This window comes from Ceratotherium simum, chromosome 17, assembly GCF_057802395.1.
Source record: "Ceratotherium simum simum isolate JZ-2026a chromosome 17, ASM5780239v1, whole genome shotgun sequence".
Lineage (NCBI taxonomy): Eukaryota > Metazoa > Chordata > Mammalia > Perissodactyla > Rhinocerotidae > Ceratotherium > Ceratotherium simum.
Window position 1 is genome coordinate 52,835,621 of NC_141916.1, and position 23,564 is coordinate 52,859,184.

Consider the following 23,564-nt stretch of genomic DNA (forward strand, 5'->3'; position numbering starts at 1 on the left):
ATTTATTGAACTCTAGAATGATATCACGGTAACATATTAACTTCGCCCCAACCCCATAACTCTTTATAAACTATCTCAGGAGAAAGAGAAGCCCATTAAAGACATTCCTGAGAAAACCGGAGATGTTCATCTCTATACAGAATACAACAGAATGAAAAAAGGTCAGTGTACCAGAATTAGAGTGTTCAACTGGAACTGACAGTGTTGGGTGTGAACGAGGGAGCCTCCCGATAGAGAGCAGTGGCTTGTCATCGCGGTGGATGGCGTGCTGCACCGAGCGAAGTGGCCTGCCGGCGGCTGGAGGTGAGTGGCGGCGGCGGCGGGCGGTCCCCGCGCGGCGCACCCTGGCGGCGCGGCGCGGCCCGCTCCTCCTTAACCTGCGCCGGGAGGCGGCGGCGGCGGCGGCCGGCGGGCGGGGGAGGGGGAGGGGCGCGGAGCGCGGCGCGGAGGCCGGGGAGGAGCCGGGGCCTGCAGCGGAGCCGAGCCGAGCCCGAGCCCGAGCCGAGCCCTGACACTGTCCGTCCGCCTTCTGGCTCCCCGGGAGCCCGGACTGGCCGGAGCCCGAGAGGTGGCAGCGCGGGGAGCCCCACGCGCCGAAGGGAGCGGACCGGACGGGACGGGACTAGAGGAGGCGCTGCGGCCACAGTAGCCAGTGACGGGCGTCGGGAACCGCGGCCTCCCGGACCCTGCTGCCCAGGCCAGCTGACGGAGAGCGGGGAGTACGAAAACCCCACCCTCTGGGGCACCCCGGGAGCGGAGGCGGGAGCGGGGACGGGAGCAGCCTCTCCCTGTTGGAGAGAAGACCCTTACCACCCGGGGGAGGGAAAGAAGAGACCCCTACAGGGGACGAGTCTCTCCTTCCTAGAGGCGAGGAAAATCCCCATCCTGGCCCGGGAATAGACCTCCAGAAGTAGAGGGGTGATCCTGACGAAAGGAAGCAGACAGACTGAGACCGCCCAGCGTGCCTCCACCCTCCAGACACACACTCTCAGCACTTCAGGACTTTTGAGGCAGAGAGGAGGAGGGATATGCCTATGGAGTAGGCACCCTGCATCCTATCCAGTACTCACAGGGGAGAGGAATCCTCACGTTCCGAAGGGAGGACACTCCAGAGCAAGAAGAGGAATCGGCTTTCAGCCTCTCAGGAGAGGGGAGGAACTTCCCCCTCAACTTCCTTGTATCTAGACAGTGGAACAGGGCAGAGCCCCTCCGCTCGAATCTTCGGCACACAGCAAGACCCCTCCACTCTCGAAAGATCCAGTTGAGGGGGGAGGGGGACTCCCCCAAGGGGGAGGAGACAACTCCTGGTTGGGAGAGGCTCCTCCCCTCTTCCCCCGAGTAACAGGCAGGGTGTGGGGGGTGTGCCACCTTCCCCAGGTAGGGCCTCCTTCTCCTCCCCCTCCTCCTTCCGCTCCTCATTCTCAGGGGACCCAGTTCCCCTCCCCAGCTTGGGATGCTCAGCCAAATATAGGAAGAGCCACTGAGGATGAGACTGTTCATCTGCCTTTGAAGAGGGGAGTCCCTCCAACCCCAAACTCCAGTACCAGGTGGTTCCCTCCCTTTGCTGGGGGAACCTTGGAGACAGGTTAGTGCTTTCTTTCATCTTCTCTGTGTCATCTTTAGGCATTAGTGGGTGTGGGGTCTGAGATGGTGGCTCTTGGGTTTCATTACTGGGGAAGGTGGAGTAATAACTCAGAGAATCCTCTGGGAAATGTGTTCTGAGGAAGCTCCTGGATTTGAACCCACATCTTGCTGCAGTGGCTTTGAGAAATGGGTTTCTTAGTGTTTGGGGAATAAAGGGATGGGATTCATTTGAGGTCCCTAGGAACGTGTGTGTTTTCATGCTGACAGCAAAAGGATATCAGAAAACACCTGCTTTTTCAGAACTCCATCTGTGCTGTGTAATAACGATGGACACATCCCAATCAGACTCCCATGCCACCCTCCATCCTTGGCCCTTTCACCTGAGAGTGGGCCCTCACTAAAGTCATGGTGGCATTTCGTGGCCTGGCCTTGTTTAAGGCTTCCATTAGTATTATGTTTTCTCATTTGTAACCCTTGGTCAGCTTAATGTCCACCAGAGCTGTTGTCTCTACCGCCTGTGATTATTGCTCCCTTGACAGAAAAGCAGTCTGTCCCCACTCACCCTACCACAGACACCAAAAGGCCTCCTCTTATGATATTCCCATTCCTGGCTGGAAGCATGCCTCTACCAATAAAATCCAAAGGGAAAATGGGAATCCCACATGTTTCGAGGCAAGAAGGAAGGGTATAAATGAATGCCAGCTCTTGGGTTGAAGTTCTTCCCTGATGTTGGCCCTGTACCACTGCCCCAGTGCCCTACAGGACTCCTGTCCTTCGCTGACAGTTCCTCAGGAAAAAGCAGATCGTGGATGGGAAGAGAGGAGTGTTGCTGCTCAGCCTCCTTCCAGTCTTCCCTCTAAATAACTTCACCACCAGGGAGACTTGACCTCTGAGGAGTTTCCTTTTAGAAAAGCACCTAGTAGTCTCATCATCTCCCTTCCTGTTTCTTGTTCAGTTCTGGGTCTCTGGAACCTTGTATTTAAGTTTTCCTTCGTAATGTAGGAGCAGGAATCATCAAAGTCCAGAATCTTCAGAAAAGGCAGGAAAAAGTTGCCAGAAAATCCTTCTAGCTGAGCCCGGGCTATGTGTTTAGTAGCTCTCTGCCTTTCAACCTGGTATCACTAGCTGGGTGCCAGCCTTCCTGCCTTGCCAGAAGGAAATACCTTATCTTCTATAGGGGGTGTTATACCTCACAGCAAGGCCCCGTGAGAAGCTCATCTTACTTGGGTTTTTATGTTTCCTCCTTCTCTGTCTGCCTCATGAGTGCGCTGCCTACGTCCCTCAGTACCTCCACTCGGTCCTGGAGGCTACCTATTAGTAGTGTATAAGACAGGGCTGTAATCCAGGTTTGCATGGCTGTGCTTTGGCAGGATGTGCATATGTTCCTTAATTCAGGTGATTGTGGCTCTGTCTTTGTCTGTGTTTCGAGTGGGTATGTGTGTGGAGACAGGTACGGGTGTACTTTTCAGACTAAGCTTTCAATTGCCTAGAATTGCATATTTCCAGTAGGCCTCTAAAAGCAGGTGCCCCTGTGCAAGGAGCTGGAGAGGGTGCTGGTAAGGATGCCCAGCTGAGAGGAAAGGTTTGGCTTCGCCCGCCAGTGGAAGCCCTTGTGAATGGCTACATGAAAGTCATCCCACACAGCGGGGCAGCCAGTCTCAGGCTGGGACCGCTTCTTCTAGGACTAATAAGAGAGCTTCATTTCTGATGTCTCTGGTCTCAAAGGGGTGAGGATCCTTGGCTCCCAACTCTAGAACTCCCTCCCCCACTTTTTGGAAAGAGACAGCTCTGGTGTAGCAGCAGCCTGTTTCTTACAAAGTACTTCACCAGATGCTGGAATGCAACTTGTAGAATGGCTCAGAGGGAACTGTATCACAGCACCTCCAGGGGTACCACCGCCGCACGTTTAACTGGCCCCGCTTGGACTGAGTTGCCCTAATTCTCCCTGCTCTGTGGAATCAGTTAGAAGCAGATGGCTTTTGGGTTGGATTAACTGTGATTTAGCGAGTGCTATTTTCCAGATCATGTCTTATGAATAGCCCTAGCCCCCCTGGAAAATAAGACATGCTATTCCCCCATTCCTTCAGCCTTGGAGTTTACTCCGTCCTGGCATTGGTCAGTACTGGGGTGACACTATCCCCAAAGAAGAGGTTTAAGGTTCTGACATCCTGAAAACTATTGCAAGCTCAGTGCAGGCTTTGCAATGTAAACCATTGCAGGCTTGCTGCTTCCAGTCTTACCTCTATGATCTGTCAGTTTTCTAATTTTTAATTTCTAATATTCTCTTTTTCTCCATTCAAAAATATTAATAGCTACACTTACATAACGCTTACTAAGTGCTTTAAAGATATTAACTCAAGGTAATCCTCACAACAACTCTATGTAGGTCCAGTTATCATCTCTATTTTATAGATAAAGAAACTATAACAGAGAGCTTAAGTAACTTGCCTGAGGTTGCACAGCCAGTAGGTAGTGGATCCAGCATTGAAACCCAGGCAGCCTGACTGGTAATTGGTAATGTGGTTAACTTAGCCACTGCTCTCTTAGTTTAGGCATTATGTCCAGAGCAGGAAGTCATCACTCCTTAATACCTGACATTGGCAGCACACAGAGAACAATTACTGGCCTTTCAGATAAAATGGGAAGAAAACTGTGCCTATGATTTTGCATCTTATACGTCTCATCCAGGATCAGTCTTCCACTCCAACAGAATGTCTTTCTGTTTTTCTCTGCCTTTCTCCCAGTACTGTAGTCTTCATTAGACGTCCTGTGGATGTGATGGAGCCTGCCCTTTGGCTGCCTTTCCCAGTTTCTGTGGGTATTTCCTTTCAGTCTTCCAGCACACAGAGAAGAATGTGGCCTGACTCAGATTCTGCCCAAGCCCAGTGGCACAAGGCCCACCTGGAGAGAGAGGTCTGGGTAACTAGGTTGATTGGACTGAGAAATGGAAGTACCTCTTGTTTGCCTTTCTAATAATAGCCCTGAACATTAGCCTCGTGCCATTATTTTGGGGAGTGTGGAATGTGTGGCAGCCACGAGCTCATTAAGCTTCATTCACTTCCCTCCAGGGAGGAAGCTTTGGCTGTGTTTATGACTTCATCCCTTTTGTTGAAGGGGGAAACTGAGGCATCAAGACTTCAGGGGGCAAGGAGTGGTTAAGGACATTTAGTGAGTCAGTGTCAATGTTGGGAATAGAACCGAGGAGCCTCAGTCCCTGGGGTTCTACCCACTGGGCTCCCCTTCAAGAATGGGGAAGTGGCGGGGTGAGGCAGTGGGATGGGTTAAGGGAGAATGGTGCTGAAAGATCAGAAGGATCTTTTGCTGTAAGCTTCTTGTAGCTGGTGAGACTGGAATATATTTTGAGTGCTGGGGCAGTATCTGGAGGGCTGACTGGGAGAGTGCTGGAGGAAGGTTAAATTTAACCTCCGTGTCCTAACCTGGTGCTGGGGTAAGGATAGGAGAGGGCATAGAACAACTAGCAAAAGGCTGAGAGTGCTTCCCTCTCCGGAATTCACAGTGATTGGCACGGGCCAAATGGGTTCTGCTAACCACTTTAAATCTGCTCTCATGGCCCTGTCCGATGTTGACAGATCTCAAATGAGATATCCACTGAAGGCTTCGGTGTTCTTAAGATGAGATTTCCTAGGGATCTTTAGCAGGAGATAGTAGGGAATAGGATAAAACTTCTATATAGACGTCCCCTTCTGGGGAGGACCCAGGAGGCCCCTGGTCATTGAGAACCTGCTCAATGTCATGTCAGCGTCCAGCTGGGATAACCCAGCTACAGGACCGGATTACTGCCGAAAGTGCCCTGCTTTACTGCAGAGGCCGTGGTGTTTTGACTTAGTAAAGTGCTTGGTGGTCTGAGGCTTCCTGGAATGATTCAACTCCCTATTAGTTTCCAACTTTCCATGGCTTTAGAGCAAAATGGTGGTGGTGGGATGAAAAGGAGGGTGGTGGGGAGAGGAGCTAAGGATAAAGGGGGAAACCCCTTCATGATGCTATCGATGCTATTTATACACGTGGCTTTTTTTTTTTTTCTTTCTCCTGTCAAACAATTCTTGGGTTGCCCTTGGGTCTCCTGCTGCCCAGGCCCCTGAGGCACTAAGGTGTTCCCTTCAGCCTTGTGGAGTGGGTGTGTTGCTGGTGAGGAGCACAGGGCAGGGTACTGGCGTGTACATGCAAAGATTGTGTGGGTGGGGACCTTGGGAGAGGGAGGTGAGTGAGAATGCTGACCCTTAGGAGAAAGGGCTAAGTGTCAAGGAGAGAAGAGTCACCAACTGGAAGAGTGAGCTGGGAGCCTGAAAGATGTGTTGGAGTCAGGAGAAAGGGGTAGGCAGTCATATCTGGGATTAAGCTTTTAACTGCAAAGTGTGTGTACTTGTGTATTGTTGTATGTGTATGCTTGTGCATATTATCTGGGTGTGGATTTAGAGATTATATACATAATACACTTCTGTCCAGGATTCTGAACTCTGAGGCATGCTAGCCCTGGCTCCTCAAGAGAAGTGCCCTGGTGGGACCTTCAGCAGGGGTATGAGGAAGAAATACTAGCTGGAATCTGGTGGCAGTGCAGGCACAAACCTGTTAGGCAGCAAGTGCTTAGGGGGTTGCTGGCATCAACTCTAGTGGAGTGCCAAATGGCTACCAAGTGGTTCCTGCCAGCCTTTTTAGACCCTGAAATACAGATGTCACTCATCGTTTTTCACCTTCCCCCACCAAGACGTCACTCTAGCTACTCCTCTCCACCAGCAAGAGCGCCCAGGCTGTGTGGGTGGCAGCAGGGTGTGCAAACAGCAGGCGTGGGTGGTTTGGCAGCACCAGGAGTTTGCATGGAGGTGCAGTGAGCTTGCGTGCCTGGCTGGGAAGGAAGGAGAGAGGAGGAGGGCGGGAGAAGGGGAGCCAGCTCTTAGCCCCAGAGTGGCTATTTTTAGCCAGGCTATCTGATTGTTACCGGTGTGCACACAGCTGGGTGTCTCCCTGGCTCAGCCAAGCCAGGCTGAGAGGTGGGCGGTCCTTGCGGATGACTTCTTCCTGGTGTTGGTGTCTGTGGGCGGGAGCTTGCAGGCGGTAGCTTTAAAGGTGTGAGGGCAGCTGTACTCAGGATCTGTTACCTGTGTGTGTGACTTTGTGCTCTGTTGGTAATGTATGCTGTATATCTAATTGTGATCTCCGTGTATGTGGGCCACTGTTTATGTGTCTGTCTTGCATCTGTCCTTTGCTGGTTGTCGTATGTAATTTATGCTTGGGATATATCTCATATGCCTCACGTGCACATGTATGTGGGATGAAAAGACAAATGCTTAAATATACGTAATAGGAAACATCTTGAAAAGTGTTGATGTGTGCTTCATTTGTATACATATATTTGCGTTTACTCAGACTGTTTTTCTTTCCATGTTCACTCATGCTATCTATCTGTGGATGTTGTATGTAAATATAACAAGTGTCACATAATTGGAGAATAGACTTGGCCCATTTTTACCTGCTATATAAATATTTTCTAGAAAAATTATTTCTATGTAGTTTAAAAATATTATGTTATAGGGCTTATAAGTAAGGAGACTTGAAGGAATAGCTCCATTTGGTGGGTGGTTTGATCTTTCTTAGTCCTGCATGAAGGGAGAAGCCTCTTGGCCATGTTCTGCATTAAGGTGTAGGATCAGGACCAGTCTGTCACCTGGTAGATGATTGGTGATATATCCATTTGCAGTTCTGGAACACCTGGTGGAGGACTGGCCCCCGAGAGAAGTCTTCTGTGGGAAGTATAGTGGGAAGAAACTCTACTTCCCTTAAAGCTCTAGGATTGAGTATTACCTGCCCCCAGTAACCAGAGGTAACACTCATCTGTTCTCTTTTCCTCTCCCCTTTGTCCTCTTCTCTACAGAACCCAGAAATACCATGGCTTCTGACCTAGAGAGTAGCCTCACTTCCATAGACTGGCTCCCCCAACTGACCCTCCGAGCTACCATTGAGAAGCTTGGGAGTGCCTCCCAGGCTGGGCCTCCAGGGGGCAGCCGCAAGTGTCCGCCAGGCTCACCCACCGATCCTAATGCCACCCTGAGCAAAGATGAGGCAGCAGTCCACCAGGATGGCAAACCGCGATACAGCTATGCCACCCTCATCACCTATGCCATCAACTCCTCTCCAGCCAAGAAGATGACCCTCAGTGAGATTTACCGCTGGATTTGTGATAACTTCCCCTATTACAAGAATGCTGGCATTGGTTGGAAGGTGGGACAGCTTCTATAACCTGAGATTATTTTTAGCCTTCGACAATCTTTTTCTCTACTTTTGCTCCTTATACAACCTGGTCCAGTTCACTCTGACCTGTTACAGAGATGTGTGAACTTAAAATCTCACATCTCCCATCCCCTGCTTTTTTTCAGAGTCGAACAACTTTCATAAGGTTTATCAGGGAAACTCCCGTGATACCAAGCCAGTAACTATACTTATGGGGATGGCAGGATGCTGTTGCTCATCATACCTTCTTATCTCCTGACTCTTCAAAAAAGAGATTCATTCATTTCACAAATATTTATTGCCACTCTACTGTGTTCAAGTCACAGTGCAAGACATGGCATTGCTTCCTCCTACCTAGAGGAAGGAATCTCATCACATTTCCAAAGCCTCACTGTACACAGTCATCATCTTTTAAAAAATTGTATATCAAGAAAGAAATAATATAATTAGGTCCTTCACCAGCAGCTCATCCACCAAGCAAGTAATGAGAGGATAAGTTGTTTGGCTGGAGATAAAAGAAGAAGGGGACTCCTGTGCCAAGCAAAGAAGGAAGGCTGATGTTCTTAGTCGTTTGGAGCAGCAACTCATTTGCCAATTGTTGAGCAGAAATGGGGATTTGATGTAGTTCTCTTACTCTATAAATCACCAGTTGACCTATAAACCAGATGATGATCTGGAGACTGTTGAAAGCATTCAGTTTTTCCTTTATAAATCTGTCCCTCCTGGCTACCACAACCCCCAGCCCCTCCTAACACACGTGCAAACAATATTTCTTTTCTCCAAATGTGACCATGCTATGGGCTGTTGAGAAAACAAAGGTGAACTGTGCCTTTGTTTCACTCATAATTTATATTTTGTTATCATTTATGTACACAGTTTTAAAACATTGTTCTTTTACTACAGATAGAATGAATTAAGGAACTGGGCAGATGTGATTTTGAGGCATTTATATGCCTGTTGCCAGTTGGGTGGAAAAATTGAAAAACTATAATCAGCTTTCCAGAAGCACCTGGTAGTCAAATTTATAGCCAGTACCTCTCAATTTAATTTCTGCATTTTTCTCATCTCATTGTTCTTGCTACTGATAGGTAATTTCCTCCATCAGTGTAGTTAAGAGGTGCTAAGTACCCTGATGCTTGAACTTTATTGTTTGTCATGTCCTTTTATGTCTCTGTGTGTCCTATTGGAAAATTTTCTGTTTTGCACAATGCGCAAATCTAATTTGCTTCTCTGCTTCCCCAGAATTCAATTCGGCACAACCTTTCTCTCAACAAGTGTTTCCGGAAGGTGCCCAGACCTCGGGATGACCCTGGGAAGGTGAGATACTGCCGTAAGCATTGAAGGGAGGAGCAGGAAAGAGAGAGAAATAGTTGACAGCCCAGAGTCCTGTGGCTGTTTTAATTACCCAGAAGAGGAAATCATGTTAATTAGAGAAGCAGCTTTATTTCTTCTCATAGGAAAAGCTTGGTTATCAAGCTTGTGGGCCCGCACTAGAATGAGTGGCTAAGGAAGATTGTGAAATCTTTTTTTTTTTAATAGAAATATCTGTGATAAAGTTGACTTTGATACCTCCTTTTTTTGTGTGTGGCACTCTTTCTAGATGTAAAAGGTGGACTTAATAACCTTTGTGGGAAATTTTCTATACAGAAATCCCGTGATTTTTATCTTCAAAGGGGAGAAGGAAGAGGTTATTCTCTTCATTTGACAGATGTGGATGCTAAAGTTCAAGAGAGTCTTGCCTCCCGTCACATGGAAGGGAAGGGTTGTGTCTGGGCATTTCCAGCTCTTTGAACTAGGTACCATTGTTCTGCCCCTCCAGGCCTGTGTTTGGACAACAGGGAGTACCTCTGATATACTCTGAGCTTTTAGGACAAATTTACTCCTCAAAAATAGCCGGTACCCTCAGGATTCTCTGAGAATCTCCGGTCATTTTTCTTAATATAGCTGTTATTTTATGTGAAAATCCTCCCAAATATCTACTTTTCCGAAGCTGGGAATTTCCATTTATAATGATTTTGTTCTCTGTGGCGATGGATTCTCCTTCTAGGGCTCTTATTGGACAATCGACACCTGCCCTGACATCTCCCGAAAGAGAAGACACCCTCCAGATGATGATGTAAGTCCTCGTGGGGAGATGCCGTTTCTGAGCCAGCTGCTCCTTCCACATTCCTTCCTGTATTATCAGTCCCTTCTTATATTTGGGGCAAGGGACGAATACCAGCAAAGCTGAAACCGTGGGTCTTGGGAAGATATTTAGCTTCTGCTTAAAGATTTCTACTCTTTCACAACCCTCAGCTATCCCAAGACTCACCAGAACAGGAAGCAAGCAAGAGCCCACGGGGAGGCGTTCCAGGGAGTGGAGAAGCCTCACTGCCTCCAGAGGGGAATCCTCAGATGTCACTTCAGAGCCCCACACCCCTCACCAGCTACAGCCAGGTAGGAAGTAGAGGTAGCAGGGGCAGAGGGGTGGACGGATGGATGAGTGATTGAATAGATTCATGTATCTGTTGGTTCAAAATTATGTATTGGTTATCTGTGATGTAGTAGGCGGATACATTGAGAAAGAAGGGGAAAGCAAAAGAGGGAAGCTGAAAGAGACAGACAAAATAGAACTTTGAGGAAGATCAGAAAAAAAAAAGTGATGAGAAGAGAAGAAAGGGAGCCAAAAAGCTTATGAAAAAGGAAAGATGGGCATGGATGTAGCATAGGAAAAGGGCAAGAGGCTACATCAAGACAGGAATGAATGAGAAGAGAGAAAGTGATGCTCATTCATTGAAAAGTTGGGAAAGGATGAAGAGGACAGGCAGGAGAGCAGGGTAACCATTGAAGGGTTGTATTGGTCCTTCATTTAAGACATGGATCAAGTCTTTCTTACCTCTTTTTTCAGGGCACAGGATCTGTGGATGGCGGAGCAGTGGCACCAGGAGCTCCAGGCCGAGAAAGTGCTGAGGGTCCCCCTCCCCTGTATAACACCAACCATGACTTCAAATTCTCCTACTCAGAGATCAATTTTCAGGATCTAAGTTGGTCCTTCCGCAACCTCTACAAATCCATGCTGGAGAAATCCTCTTCCTCCTCTCAGCATGGTGAGTCTGGAGTTGGGATGGAAGCATGGACATCCTTCTATTTTTGAACAGATGGTGACATTCTCTTCTCTCCCTTCTTTCTTATTTTTAACACAAGGAGAGTTCGATCACTACTCAGAGGAAGCATGTCATGAACCAAAACTGTTTGGAGTCCAGCTCTCCTGGCTTAGTTCTGAAGGACAGCTGTTTTGGGAGACGGGCTGGGTTATTAGCTTGAGAATTTGAGTTGGAGGAATCCCCCTTCTAGAACTAAGGGCAATGGTTTTATGGCTGCAAGCAAGTCATTTAGAGGATGACCACTAGGGGACAGCAGTACATAGTTCCTTTTCCCTAAGAATCCCTGAGTTTCATTGTGAGAACAATTTAATTTTATGTTTTAGCATATTTATGTTAATTTTTATTAGGAAAAATTTCAAACAGATGCAAAAGTAGAGAAAATAGCATAGTAAACCCTCATGTTTCTATCGCCCAACTTTAATAGTTACTAATATTTTGTTAAGCTTGTTTCATTTACCATCAAGTTTTTTTTTAATTGGAATAATTTAATGCAATTCCTAGACATATCATTCTACCTGTAAATACTATTTCACTATGCATCCTTAATGATTAAGACTTTTCTTTTAGTTATCCATTGCTATTATCACTCCTAACATAATTAGTAATGCTTCCTTAATATCGGTTTATATCTTGTCCATACTCAAATTTCCTGAATTATCATGTGAGAACTATTTTAAGTCCTTATTAGGAAGCTCCTTGAGAGATTGTCTGGTGCAGCCCTCTGCAATACCTGTTTTGCTTTTTTTTTCATTTTATTCTTTTTAAAGAAATTAGAGGTAGGGGTGAGTCAAGACTTCAGGTGAGTCATCAGACCTTGTTCTGTACAGTGGCCTTATATAGGCAGTAGAAGACGAATGGAATGATAAAAAGCAGTTAGGGGCCGGCCCCGTGGCTTAGCGGTTAAGTGCGTGCGCTCTGATGCTGGCGGCCCGGGTTCGGATCCCGGGCGCGCACAGACCCAGCGCTTCTCCCGCCATGCTGAGGCCAAGTCCCACATACAGCAACTAGAAGGATGTGCAACTATGACATACAACTATCTACTGGGGCTTTGGGGGAAAAAATAAAATAAATAAAATTATTAAAAAAAAAAAAAAGCAGTTAGAAGTCACTTTGTGGAAAATCTATATTAATTGTTATGAATTTCTTCTTTTATATCCCAGAGGATTCATAGCCAGAGTTGTGTTCCAAGACTGTAGCATTTACTTGAGAAATGAGTCCAACTCAGGTGATTGGTTGATTGGAAGTGGGGAACATGGAGGGACTGTTAGAAACAAAGTAAAATATTAGGTTGAGCGAGGACAGCAAAGACAACCTCTAGTTCTTCCCTGCCCAGTCTGTTTGAGAAAGGCATCCATCCTACTCCCCTTCTCACCCAAGCCCCATTTGTTGGTAGTGAATACAAGAAGGAGGTACAGTAGGAGATTGTAGAGAGAATAAGAAGAAGAGATAATAGCTATACAAAAGCTTTGTTTTATTTATAATTTGCTTTTTAAACTTTACCCGATGTCTGATTTCTTTTGAAACTGTGATTCCAAGCCCACCCCAAAATCCTTGAAAAATAGCATAAAAAGGTACATGCTGACCTTTTTGCTAAAATTTCAGTGGTCACCACACTGTCAAGGCCCTCCCTCTGTCTGTTATACCTGCCAGGGGACGGGGGAAGCCAAGGGGATCCTTGCTGTTCTAGAACACCCTTACACTTTGGAGTCTGTGGTTCTGTCTGAGGCCTCCCATCTCAACCCAGTGGAAATCCTGTTTAGTGAGAAATGCATTGCCCAAGTCACTTGCCTACTTCCTCCCACCCTGCAGGCTTTTCGTCTCTCCTGGGGGACATGCCTCCCTCTAACAACTACTACATGTACCAGCAGCAGCAGCCGCCGCCTCAACAGCAGCAGCAGCAGCCACCACCACAGCCACCGCCCCAACAATCACAGCCACAGCAGCAGCAGGCATCAGCCCAGGGCCCCTCAACTGTAGGGGGTGCTCCTCCACTGCACACCCCAAGCCCAGATGGTTGTACCCCACCAGGGGGGAAGCAAGCTGGGGCTGAAGGCTATGGGCCTCCTCCTGTGATGGCTATGCATCCACCCCCACTGCAGCATGGAGGCTACCACCCACATCAGCACCATCCCCACTCCCACCCTGCCCAGCAGCCGCCACCACCGCAGCAACAGGCACAAGGCCAGGCTCCTATCAACAGCACTGGCTTTGGTGAGTAAGAAGGGTGCAGGGAGATCCTAGAGGAGGGGGGAATGACCCCCTCGTTCTGACTCTGACAAGGGGGTGCAATTGGTTAGGAAGTTAATAGTGGGTCTTTTAGCCTTGCTCCCCCATGAGGGCTCATCTGAGCAAACGGAAGTTGCTACTTAGAGCTTTGTAGTATAGAATTCTTGGACAAATTGGGATACTTTTACATATTCTCCTGCTTATGAGCTGGGCTATCTATACCTAAAGCATAGACAGCTTTACTAGTCTTAAATCTCCAGGGAGGGAGATTCCAAAATTATCTTGGTAATGAAATTGGTAACCTGGAATCTTGAGTGCAGTCAGTCTGCTATCAGTTGGCTGCTGTCTTACACGTCCCTCACTCTTATTACCCACTTTCTCCTCCTCTTTACAGCCTTTTCTCCTGACTGGTGCTCCAGTATTGACTCCTTAAAGGAAAGCTTCAAGATGGTGAATCGGCTCAATTGGGCCAGCATTGAGCAGTCACAGTTGTCAGGTTAGTGATCAAAGGATGATTATTGGAGGGAAGAGGGATATATTGTAAGTGGAAAAACCCAATATAAGCCTAAACCAGAAGGGAATGTTTAAGTGAAGTTTGAGGATTGAGGATTTCATTATTTCCCCTCCGTATTTCATAAGGTGGATAATATTGATATTATTTTCAAATTAATTTTAATTAGTTTTGCCTGAACTCAACATATGACAATGGCTTATCTTAGCTAATACTCTGGGAGAAGGAAGGCTGTCCAGAATTAAGAAACTCTAGACCGCTACTTTGTAGTTTTGTCACCATTTACTGACAGTGTGACCATGGCCAATTCACTCAGTCACTTTGAAATTTTTTCTTATTCATTACTAAGGTGGAAATTATAATAAGAATTTAGTAAGGAACAAATAAAATGGAAGTTTGAGAATATAAAGCTCTAACAGATGTCAATTACTGTTGGTAATGCGTATCAGTGGTGTTGATTTAGGATGTGGTTGAAAGAGTGAGATGGCATAGATCTGGTAGGGGCTTTGGGGCCTGTGCAAGGTTGGCATTTCTTCTCTACTTATAGAACTGATGGAGAGCCTGCGACAGGCAGAGCAAAAGAACTGGAGCCTTGACCAGCACCACATTGCCAATCTGTGTGACTCCCTCAACCACTTCCTTACTCAGACTGGTCACGTGCCCCCCCAGGGGGGCTCCCACCGACCACCAGCCCCTGCCCGCATTGCTGACTCCTGCGCCCTCACCAGTGGCAAACAAGAGCCAGCCATGAACCAAGGTACCAAGCAAAGCAGGTTGCCAAGCGGGTGGAGACTGATGAAAAGGGAGAGGGAGGAGAAGGGCAGAAGAGAATTGAGAAAAATCATCTTAAGGGCTCTGATCCGGACTGATCAGTGGGGCTAGTTTGTCTGCCACATTGACTGCAATCTATTGTGTCAGTAAAGTCCTATACTGAAAAATGCCAGAGACGTAGACCATATGATTTCTTTTTAGACCTTGATTTGGGAGATCAGAATTACTGAAGAAAAGGGAGGAGAAAATCCCCATTCCAAATTTGTGTCTCAGTAACCCCTACCTGGATCGTATCAGGTGGAGGCATGATTCTCTACAGTTATATGATCTTCAAACCAGTGAAATGAGAGAGATTAGATGGTCATGTTTCTGTATTTGTTATCCTTTTAATATCTTTGATATTTCATAATGCTAGTATCCAGTCCCATTTTACCCTCAGTGGTGAGGACTCATAGCTTCTGCAGAGAGCCTTCATGCCTGCAGGGCTACAGAACAGAGCAGGGCAGGGAGAAGAGATGAGGAGAGGAAGAGTACTTTTTTTCCCTCTCTATTGGACCCTGCTTCTTTGAGTATAATGATCCCACTCAAGTAACTCTAGTCTTGCTTTGGCAGTGAACTCTTATGGGCACCCACAAGCCCCTCACCTCTATCCTGGCCCATCACCGATGTACCCAATCCCCACCCAGGACTCAGCAGGATACAATCGCCCAGGTAAGAGCCAGGAAGCTGGTTTCACCACCAGCTGAGCACTCTCTACCCTGAAGAGTTGTTTCTCTTTCCTCTGGCTCTGAGCCTGCATTCTCTGCCCTTTTTTCTGCACCTGGGAGGAGGAGATGAGCCTTCATGATTCCCAAGGCTGAAGGGTGGGCCACCTGCTGGGGAGGGGTATGTCATGGGAGACCAAAGAAGACCAATTTACTTTAAGATTACCTTGTGTCTGCAATAATGAAAGGAAGTAAAAGCATGAATATAAACAAAAGATAGATATGTGGAACACGTATCTAGCTTTGGAATCTAGATGGGCGCTATACTCAGGCAAATAAAATGAATGTGTTCTATAAACATACCTGCTTTGTGCCCATGTCTGCTTTCCTGTTGCCTGACCTCTAGTATCCAGGGTCTGGGACTGAACTATCTCTGATGGTGGGGGTGGGGGTAGAGACCCTAAGTTGCCATAAGTAGTATAAATTTAATAGATCCTTCACCTTTAAATACATTTTAGATAAGTCACTATGATCATCCAGCCTAATCACAAGTGTTTTCAATTTTTTGGGTGACATCTGACTCTTTGTCCCTGTATTCCTTATCCATGTAATATATATACAAATTTCTGTACTGCTATTTCATATAATAGTACATTCTGTGTGTGTTTTATCATTATTACACAGTTTTCACAAGTGTAATTTTCAATGGCTGCATGCTATTATATTGCCGTGTGACCTAGTTTACTCTAGTTTATTTCTTGAGACCTCACTGAAGTGGTGGCTGACAGCAAAAGAAACTCTGGGCTGACAACGACAATGGTTTCACCAGACCTTCCTCATGGTATTATTTGGGGCTGAGCACTGCCCATCTAGATTGATAGAATAGCTTCCCATCCACTCTCCTTTTAATCTCTTTCTCTTTTTCTGACAGCACACCATATGGTCCCTCGGCCGCCGGTTCCACCTCCTGGTGCCAGTGAGGAGATCCCTGACGACTTCGACTGGGATTTGATCACTTAGTGCCTCACAGAGTGTGGCCATCAGCCCAGGGCTGAGTGGTGAAGTCTGGCAGTGGGGAGAGAGCAGCCCCAGCCCGTCCCTTCTCCACTTGCCTGTATATAGATATATATCCTCTTTGTTCTTTCTCTGTCAGAGAAGCCACCGCAAGATGCTGCCGAAGATAACCCCCTCTTTCCTGCCTCATTCTTCCTCTTCTTGTTTTTTCCTAATTCTTTTATTATTATTCTTATTATATTATTATTATTATTATTGTTGGTTATATGCTGTCCCCAGTCTCCTGTCCCTACATCATGGACCATGTCCATCCTTTGCTAATTTAAAATCATCTGCCTGGAAGGTGAGGCCGTGATAGCTACAGAGAAAGGTTTCAAACTTGGATTTACTTTTCTCTTTGAGAAATTCAATGCTAATCCCACCTTTCAGCCCTGAATTTTTTTCTATTCCTGTCAGTTCAGTCCAGGAATGGAGAGGCCACGTTATCAAGTAGAAGGGATCTAAAACACTGCTTGGCAGCCATGAATTTGCAGGTTTTACTCAATGGTGCTAATTTTGTCCTCTGAGCTCTTCCTTGTCCTTTTATATCTTCAGTCCTTACTTCTGCCAATCCTCATTCCCCATCAAGGGTAAGAGTGATGGTGGTGGTGCAGGAGGTGACAATAAAATCCTAGGCCTGGGTTGGGTTGAGTAGAATACTATAGAGGGGCGATGGAATATAAAAGAGTCAGAAATTGGGTATATACTGGTATGTCAAATAAACTTTCTTTGGCTTATCTAGCCCATTCTGTATAGGAGACAGTGTTGGTCTTAGTCAGAACTCTGCTTCAATGGTAGGGATGAGGACAACTATTCAGCATAGGGTTAGCTTTTTGGAGATGGTACCGATTTAACCATTGGCTTTTTAAACATAATTTTCTCTGGAAATTAACTGTGGCTGTTATTTGCATTTACGAATCCTTCAACCCCCTTTTCCCATTCAGCAAATATTATTTTGTCCTCCTTTAGTTGTTTGCTCGACTCTTCTACCCATCTTATTTTCTTCCCCCATTTTCTGAGATTCTCAAGAAAGAAAAGTGACCCATTATCACTCCTGGTTTCATCATGCCCTAAGACAGGATAGGAATCTCTTTCCCACCTATCATAGCAGAACCAAATCTCTAGCATTGGTGGTAGGAGGATGGGGAAAGGAAAAGGGAGCTGGCCCAGACATGGGTAGGGAATATTTCAGTTATTTAATTCTGTAGCCAAATGCTTCTCTTGGAATCCAGATCATTGGGGCTGAGGCTTTTGCAATTAGGCTTTTGAGGGTAAAGGAAATTGGTAGAGGGGAGTAAATAATCTAGAGAGAAGAGTTCAGTGAGGGCCAAGGGAGACCCCCAGAAAAAGCTCTAGGGATAATTTATCTCCTTTAACAAGGAGTGGCCATGATTTATTGCTGCAAAGTACTTAGTGTATATTTAATGTTAATTGTTGACCTTTAGTTATGAGAGGGAAGAACAATTTTACTTCTGTTTTCATTTCACTGAATGTTCACTTTCTGAAAGCTACAGGACAAAGTGTATGGAATGGACAAGCCACTCCCTCTCTGATTTCTGCTTTTTGTTCATACTGTTTTATTTACCCATGATTTCCAAGAGATCTAGCTTTTTGCTCTCCTGCTTTTTCCCCTCATGCACCCCTTCCTTTCTTTGTAAGGGGGTTATATGTGAGAGTTTGTTGAAGAAATCCAGTAAGGCTGAAGTAAAGGGGCAAGAAAGGGCGGTTAACTAAAGAGCACTTTATTTCTTTGAAGTTTTTGGTAAGAAATGGGGGTGTGAGTGGCTTGAATCCCCCATTGTGTTGGAGGGCAGTTAGTGGGGTTGAAGTATGACATAATATTTCCCATTGGGGAAAGGGTAATTTCTCTTAGAGGGTGGTAAAATGCCTTTGCCCTGTGTCCCGATTTTAGGCATCTCTTCCTTATTCCTTCCAATCAAGGTGCCTCCTACACACAACTTCCCATCTGTTCTCCCCAAGATTTCCCTGTTGCGAATCATCACTCCTCTTTTCTAAACCCCTTTTCTACTCAGATCCATACAAGATTTGCAAAGGTAGACTAAATCATACATGTAAATGTCCCTTTTTATAATTCATCCGTGTCTTCTGAAAAGTAGTCTCGTTAAGAACCTTGGTGGGATCCAGAGTAACTGAAGTTTGGGGCTAGAGCTGGAGATTGTCCATCAGGCCTCCTGGGATTTTAGCTCCCCTCCACTAAACTCAGCCTTGCTAAATGGCACAGCACAAACCTGACTTTCTTTGGGCCTCAGTTTCCCCTCCCCTCTGTGAAATGGAAAGAATACTACTTTTTCTTGTTGGTCCAGCATTGTTGGACTTGAAGTATAGTCATTGTTGTTGTATTGGGTGATGTGTGCAAAACTGCAGGAGCTCACTGCCTACAAGAGGAAATAGGGAGAAAGTGGAGAAGAGGGACAGAAGGAGCAATTATTTGGTATAGATCCACCCATCCCTGCCTTCCTCTCTTCAACCCCCATGTTTCTGGTTTGGTGAGTCCTTCATACCACCCATAATGCTTTGCATTGGTGCAGGCTGGGAAGGGGGTGTGTGGTCTCACAAGTTGTTGTTTTTTGCATGCTTTCTTAATAAAAAAAAAAAAAAATATGAATGTTTATGGGTTTGTCTTACCGGTGCTGGTCTAATGTTTCTTCTTGCCAGGCTAGGAAGGGAGAAATGTGACAGCATTTGTTTTCAGTTGGCCTTTAGCCTCTCCCCCACCTTCTACCCCAGGGTGTGATTAGTTGACCCTGAAATTTTTTGTAAGATTCGTGGAAAAGAATAGTTAAAAGCATGCCTTTAACATTCCTTTTTTCAAATGCTATTAAATATAGTGAAATATTGTTGGGAGAGGCAGTCACCCCTTGCAGCTTGGTGTATGGACTAGGCCACTTTGCTTGCATTTGCATTCTGGGAAATTTTAAAGATTAAAGATATTACAATTTGTGGAGAAGTTGGGTCCCCATCTGGGACTTACTGTGAGTACTTACAGGTACTCACCAGAGTTTTTCATCAGAAATTATGAAATTCAAATTGTAGGAATTTCTTCAAAATACATTTCCAAGGTAAATGGAATTCTCAAAAGGAGTCCAGAAAAGCCAACTATTGAATCTTTATAACTATGCCAAGATCATTCACCCTAGTATCCTATACACTAACCTCAGGAGTCTGGAACTTATACTCAGGGTCTTGTGAGATGTGTTGGGATTTTCAGAAGGCTAGCTACTTGCCAATATAGGAAGCCTATGAGATTTAACTGTTGTATATTTAGAGATTATGATATATTCTGAGTGTCAAACAATTAAAAAGATCCATGAATCTCTGAGCCTTGCAAGGAACCATGAGAAAGAAAGCATTTATTCACATCAAATATATAAGCAGATTAAATTGGAAGGTAGCATTGCAAATCTTGCATTGTCAGACATTATTACCTCACAACTGAAAGAATTCCTAGTGATTTGAAATTGTTTTGCATAGTACTTTATAACAAATTTGTAGTCCTAGACCCTCACCTCAACCATTGAACAAATAATAATGCCTTGCAAGTCTAAAACATCTCATTTTCTATTTTTTAGATGAAATCATTATATTCAGCTTAGATGAAGCTATGTGTAGTACAAACAAACTTGAAATTTTAGAGATTTAACACATAAAAGTTTATATACAGAGAAAAAGGAGAAGGTGATAGGGAGTTGAATATCTTTAAAAAATGAAAGAAGGATAGGAGGAAATCTATATAGATGGTTGGAATGATTAGACAAAGTAGAAGAAACTGTGTGGGGGCCTGCCCGGTGGCATAGTGGTTAAGTTTGGGCACTCTGCTTCAGCGGCCTGGAGTTTGCAGGTTCAGATGAACCTACACACCGCCCATGAAGTCATGCTGTCGTGGCAAAAAATAGAGGAAGACTGGCAACAGATATTAGCTCAGGGCCAATCTTCCTCACCAAAAAAAAAAAAAAAGAAAAGAAAAAGAAAACGTGTGATATGTGTGATCATGAACAAATTAAAGTATGATGGTTAATGAATATTGGGATGCTGGATAAACAAAAAAATACTAATGTGTTTGGATAAAATTCTTCATCTTTCAAAACAAGAAGTCATTTTATCATGTCTACAGAAACTAGCAGCATAAGCATATGATTTAGAAATATGGTAGGTATCTGAAGAAACATCTAAAATTGTTGCAAGAGTTATCTCTGGGAAATGGGCGTGGGAGGAGGGAGTGGTTGGGCAGAGTGGGGCAGGAAATTTCTTATATTTCATTATAAGCCTTTAATTCTCTTTAAACTATGTGCATGTATTACTTTGGTAAAGAAAAGGATTAATTTAAAAAACCCAAAGATACACTTTGTAATTTTGGCATAAAAGATACATACCTATAGTTATGTTTTTAAAAGTTTGCTAGTATTGCCAGGGGTACTCAGTCATTTTGTACCTTCACCCTCTTTCTCTTTTCATTCAAAATGAGTTTCTTGGGAAATATTAATTTGGAGCAAGAGGAGGGGAGTAATTTGAATCTTATGAAATTAGTTTATTAGAGGCACAAAGTCTAATGTGGAAGAAGATTTAGAGATGGGAAGAATAAAGGAATTAAGGAGCTTAAGAAAAGGAATGGAAAATAGGTAGCTCTATCAATAGGCAGACAGAGTGAAAAATAGAGAACTCCGCAAACCACAGCTTATGTACCATTTCATGAGTAAGTCTAGATGTTTTAGTAGTCTGTCTTTACACAATAGATGCTTATTTAGTTGTAATAATGGAGACTTGAAATTCCTGTGTCCTCTCTCCAGGCGTATTCCAAGTAGCGGGCATCTGGCATTGTGTTCTGCTTCAGACTCAGTCTTATAACTCCTTGTTTTCAAAGACTTTTTCTGTTTGCACTTTCTTTTCATTTAAAGCCACCACCACTACCATCACCACCACCACCACCACCACCACAACAAAGCCATAGAATAAATAATCATCTTTCACTTAGGTAGGATTAGAAGAAATGGTTTTAAATGGAATCTGGGAGGGGATTTAGATAATACTAAAGAAAAAATTTAATGATAGTAACGTCATTTTAAAACAGACTAGATTCTCAATTCATCTCACGTGGCTTAGTTTGGGATAGAAATAGACTAATGTTAACAATGATTCTCAAATTTAGCATTCATCAGCAACAAGAGAGCTTGTTAAAACACTTGCTGGGCCCCACCCCCAGAGTTTCTGATTCAGCAGGTCTGGGCTGGGGTTCCAGAATTCATTTCTAACAAGTTTCCAGGTGTCACTAGTATGGGACCACACTTTGAGAACCTCTGGACTGATGGATTCTTTGATGTTTTCTGAAATCCCCTGCTCACCATATTCCTTGTCCCTTTAGAAACATGTTGCACTGGATGAATACCTAAGAACCTCTGCTTCTGTCAGTTGCTCTGTATTTTCACACAGCTGTACTGATACTGTTTTTTTCCAAAAAGACTTTGTTTGGGGTACAGCTGGTAGAGTGTGTGAGCTCCTCACTGAAAGCTGCCTCCAGAATGCCCTTCATGGACTGCCTTGCTTTCTTCCTAAAATCTTTCCCCAGGAGGGCATAGAGGAAGGGATTGAAGCAACTATTGGCAGATGCTAGAGCAATGGACACGTGGTCCCAGGAGAGCAGAGCTTCCCCAAAGGGAGTTTCTGAGTCAATAAACAATGACAGGACTCCAACAATGTGGTATGGAGCCCAGCAGACAAAGAAGACAGCTACCACCATCATGGCCACTTGCAAGGTTTTGCTCCGAGACTTGGTAAGGCGGCCCCGTCGCATTCGGAAGATAATAAGGCTATAACAGGCCACCATGACAATAAAGGGCATCAGGAAACCCACCACTAGCCTGGTGATGGTTATTGCCACCATGGGTGTTGACATTTGATTGCCATATGCAAATTGGCCTAAATTATCATCCAGGAAATCTTGTGATGGCTCATCAGGGTCTAATGGATTGCTATAAGCATTAGATAAAAGCTCTAAATCAGTAGAGAAAGAAGCATCGGAGTTATCCAGTGGGTTAGTTCTGTCATCTTCAATGGGAAACTCGCTGGGGATTGTAGGTGAGACCTCATCAGCAGGTTTAAATAAATTATAATATGGATGTTTATTAGATAATCTAGCAGAATCCATAGGGAATGAATCTCCAGAAGGTCTTTGAAATGTTTGAGAATGGAGAACAGTGGTGGCTGTCCAAGGATGATCATTTGTTTGTAAAGAGAAAGAGTCTAATCTATTATTCATTTCTCCAGGCAGTTGAACAATGGAGTTGTCAAGAGATCCATTTTCCAGTAGATCAAAGGTGAAGTCGGAATAATCTAATGATCTGTAGGGATCAAAATTGTAGCCACACATATTATGGTTGTCTACACTGAACGTTTCCCGGTATATGAACACAGGTATACACATTACAAAAGCTAGCACCCAGATACATCCACAGATAGTGAAGGCTGTCCTCACATTGCGATGATTCTGGCACCAGATTGGCTTGAGGATCAAAAGACAGCGGTCCAGGCTAATGGCAGTCAGCAGGAAGACGCTGGCAAACATGTTGAGGATAATGATGGAGGGGATGACTTTGCATAGGAGCCAGCCATAGGGCCAGTGTCCTTGGAGAGCCAAGTGAGCCAGGGAGAAGGGCAAGGAGAGGCAGCAGAGAAAGTCTGCTAGCGTGAGATGGATAAACCAAACTGTGTTCACTGTTCGCTGCATCTTTAGGCCAGCCACCCACAGCACCAGCCCGTTGCCTGGCAATCCCAATAAGAAAGTGACGCTGAGAATGACCATGGAGAGAACTACTTGAAATTGATTCCGGAGCTGTGGGAGTAAGTCAGTTGAATTGGTCTCAGCAGAGAAAGACTCCATTGCTAAATTCCTGTAAAAAGATGAACAAAAATGTTCAAACTAAGAGTGTCTTTTAAAAAAATGGGTATTCTTAGAATTCTAACCTTCTCACATAATGATGTACAACCAAAAAGGCTCTCAGACTGTTTTAATTTATAACTCTTGACTTAGCATTGGACTACACAAAAACATTCTCTGATAGACAATCTAAAATCTACAGTATAAATTTAAATGTGTATCAAAATAATAACCTCATTTGGAAGTCTATATCAATGTGAATTTCTCCTCTTTCTTGCACCTTTAATCTCTCGTTGTCCACTGGTTCCTTTCCTCACCTAGTGTCCCCTATTCAAAACAAACAAATAGGGTAAATGGGCAAATAATAACTTCTAGATCAGAGGTTCTCAACTTGAGATCCATGAAAGGGCTTTAGGAATCTCTGTCACCACCTCAAATAA

At 44.9% G+C, this 23,564-nt stretch overlaps 2 protein-coding genes across 2 annotated transcripts; one reads left to right on the forward strand and one right to left on the reverse strand.

The window, feature by feature from the left end:
* Window positions 1-1,444: 1,444 nt before the first annotated feature.
* On the forward strand, window positions 1,445-18,857 carry FOXJ2 (forkhead box J2). Its single transcript, XM_004438664.3, has 11 exons — window positions 1,445-1,585; window positions 7,472-7,818; window positions 9,070-9,144; window positions 9,875-9,943; window positions 10,123-10,263; window positions 10,715-10,913; window positions 12,780-13,181; window positions 13,591-13,692; window positions 14,255-14,464; window positions 15,091-15,189; window positions 16,114-18,857. Exons 2-11 carry the CDS (start codon window positions 7,486-7,488, stop codon window positions 16,200-16,202), a joined length of 1,719 nt encoding a protein of 572 aa, XP_004438721.1. The 5' UTR covers window positions 1,445-1,585; window positions 7,472-7,485; the 3' UTR covers window positions 16,203-18,857.
* Window positions 18,858-19,900: 1,043 nt separating this feature from the next.
* C3AR1 (complement C3a receptor 1) lies at window positions 19,901-23,219 on the reverse strand. The gene has a single exon (XM_087442797.1). It carries the CDS (start codon window positions 23,125-23,127, stop codon window positions 21,673-21,675), a length of 1,455 nt encoding a protein of 484 aa, XP_087298923.1. The 5' UTR covers window positions 23,128-23,219; the 3' UTR covers window positions 19,901-21,672.
* Between the last annotated feature and the right edge of the window lie 345 nt (window positions 23,220-23,564).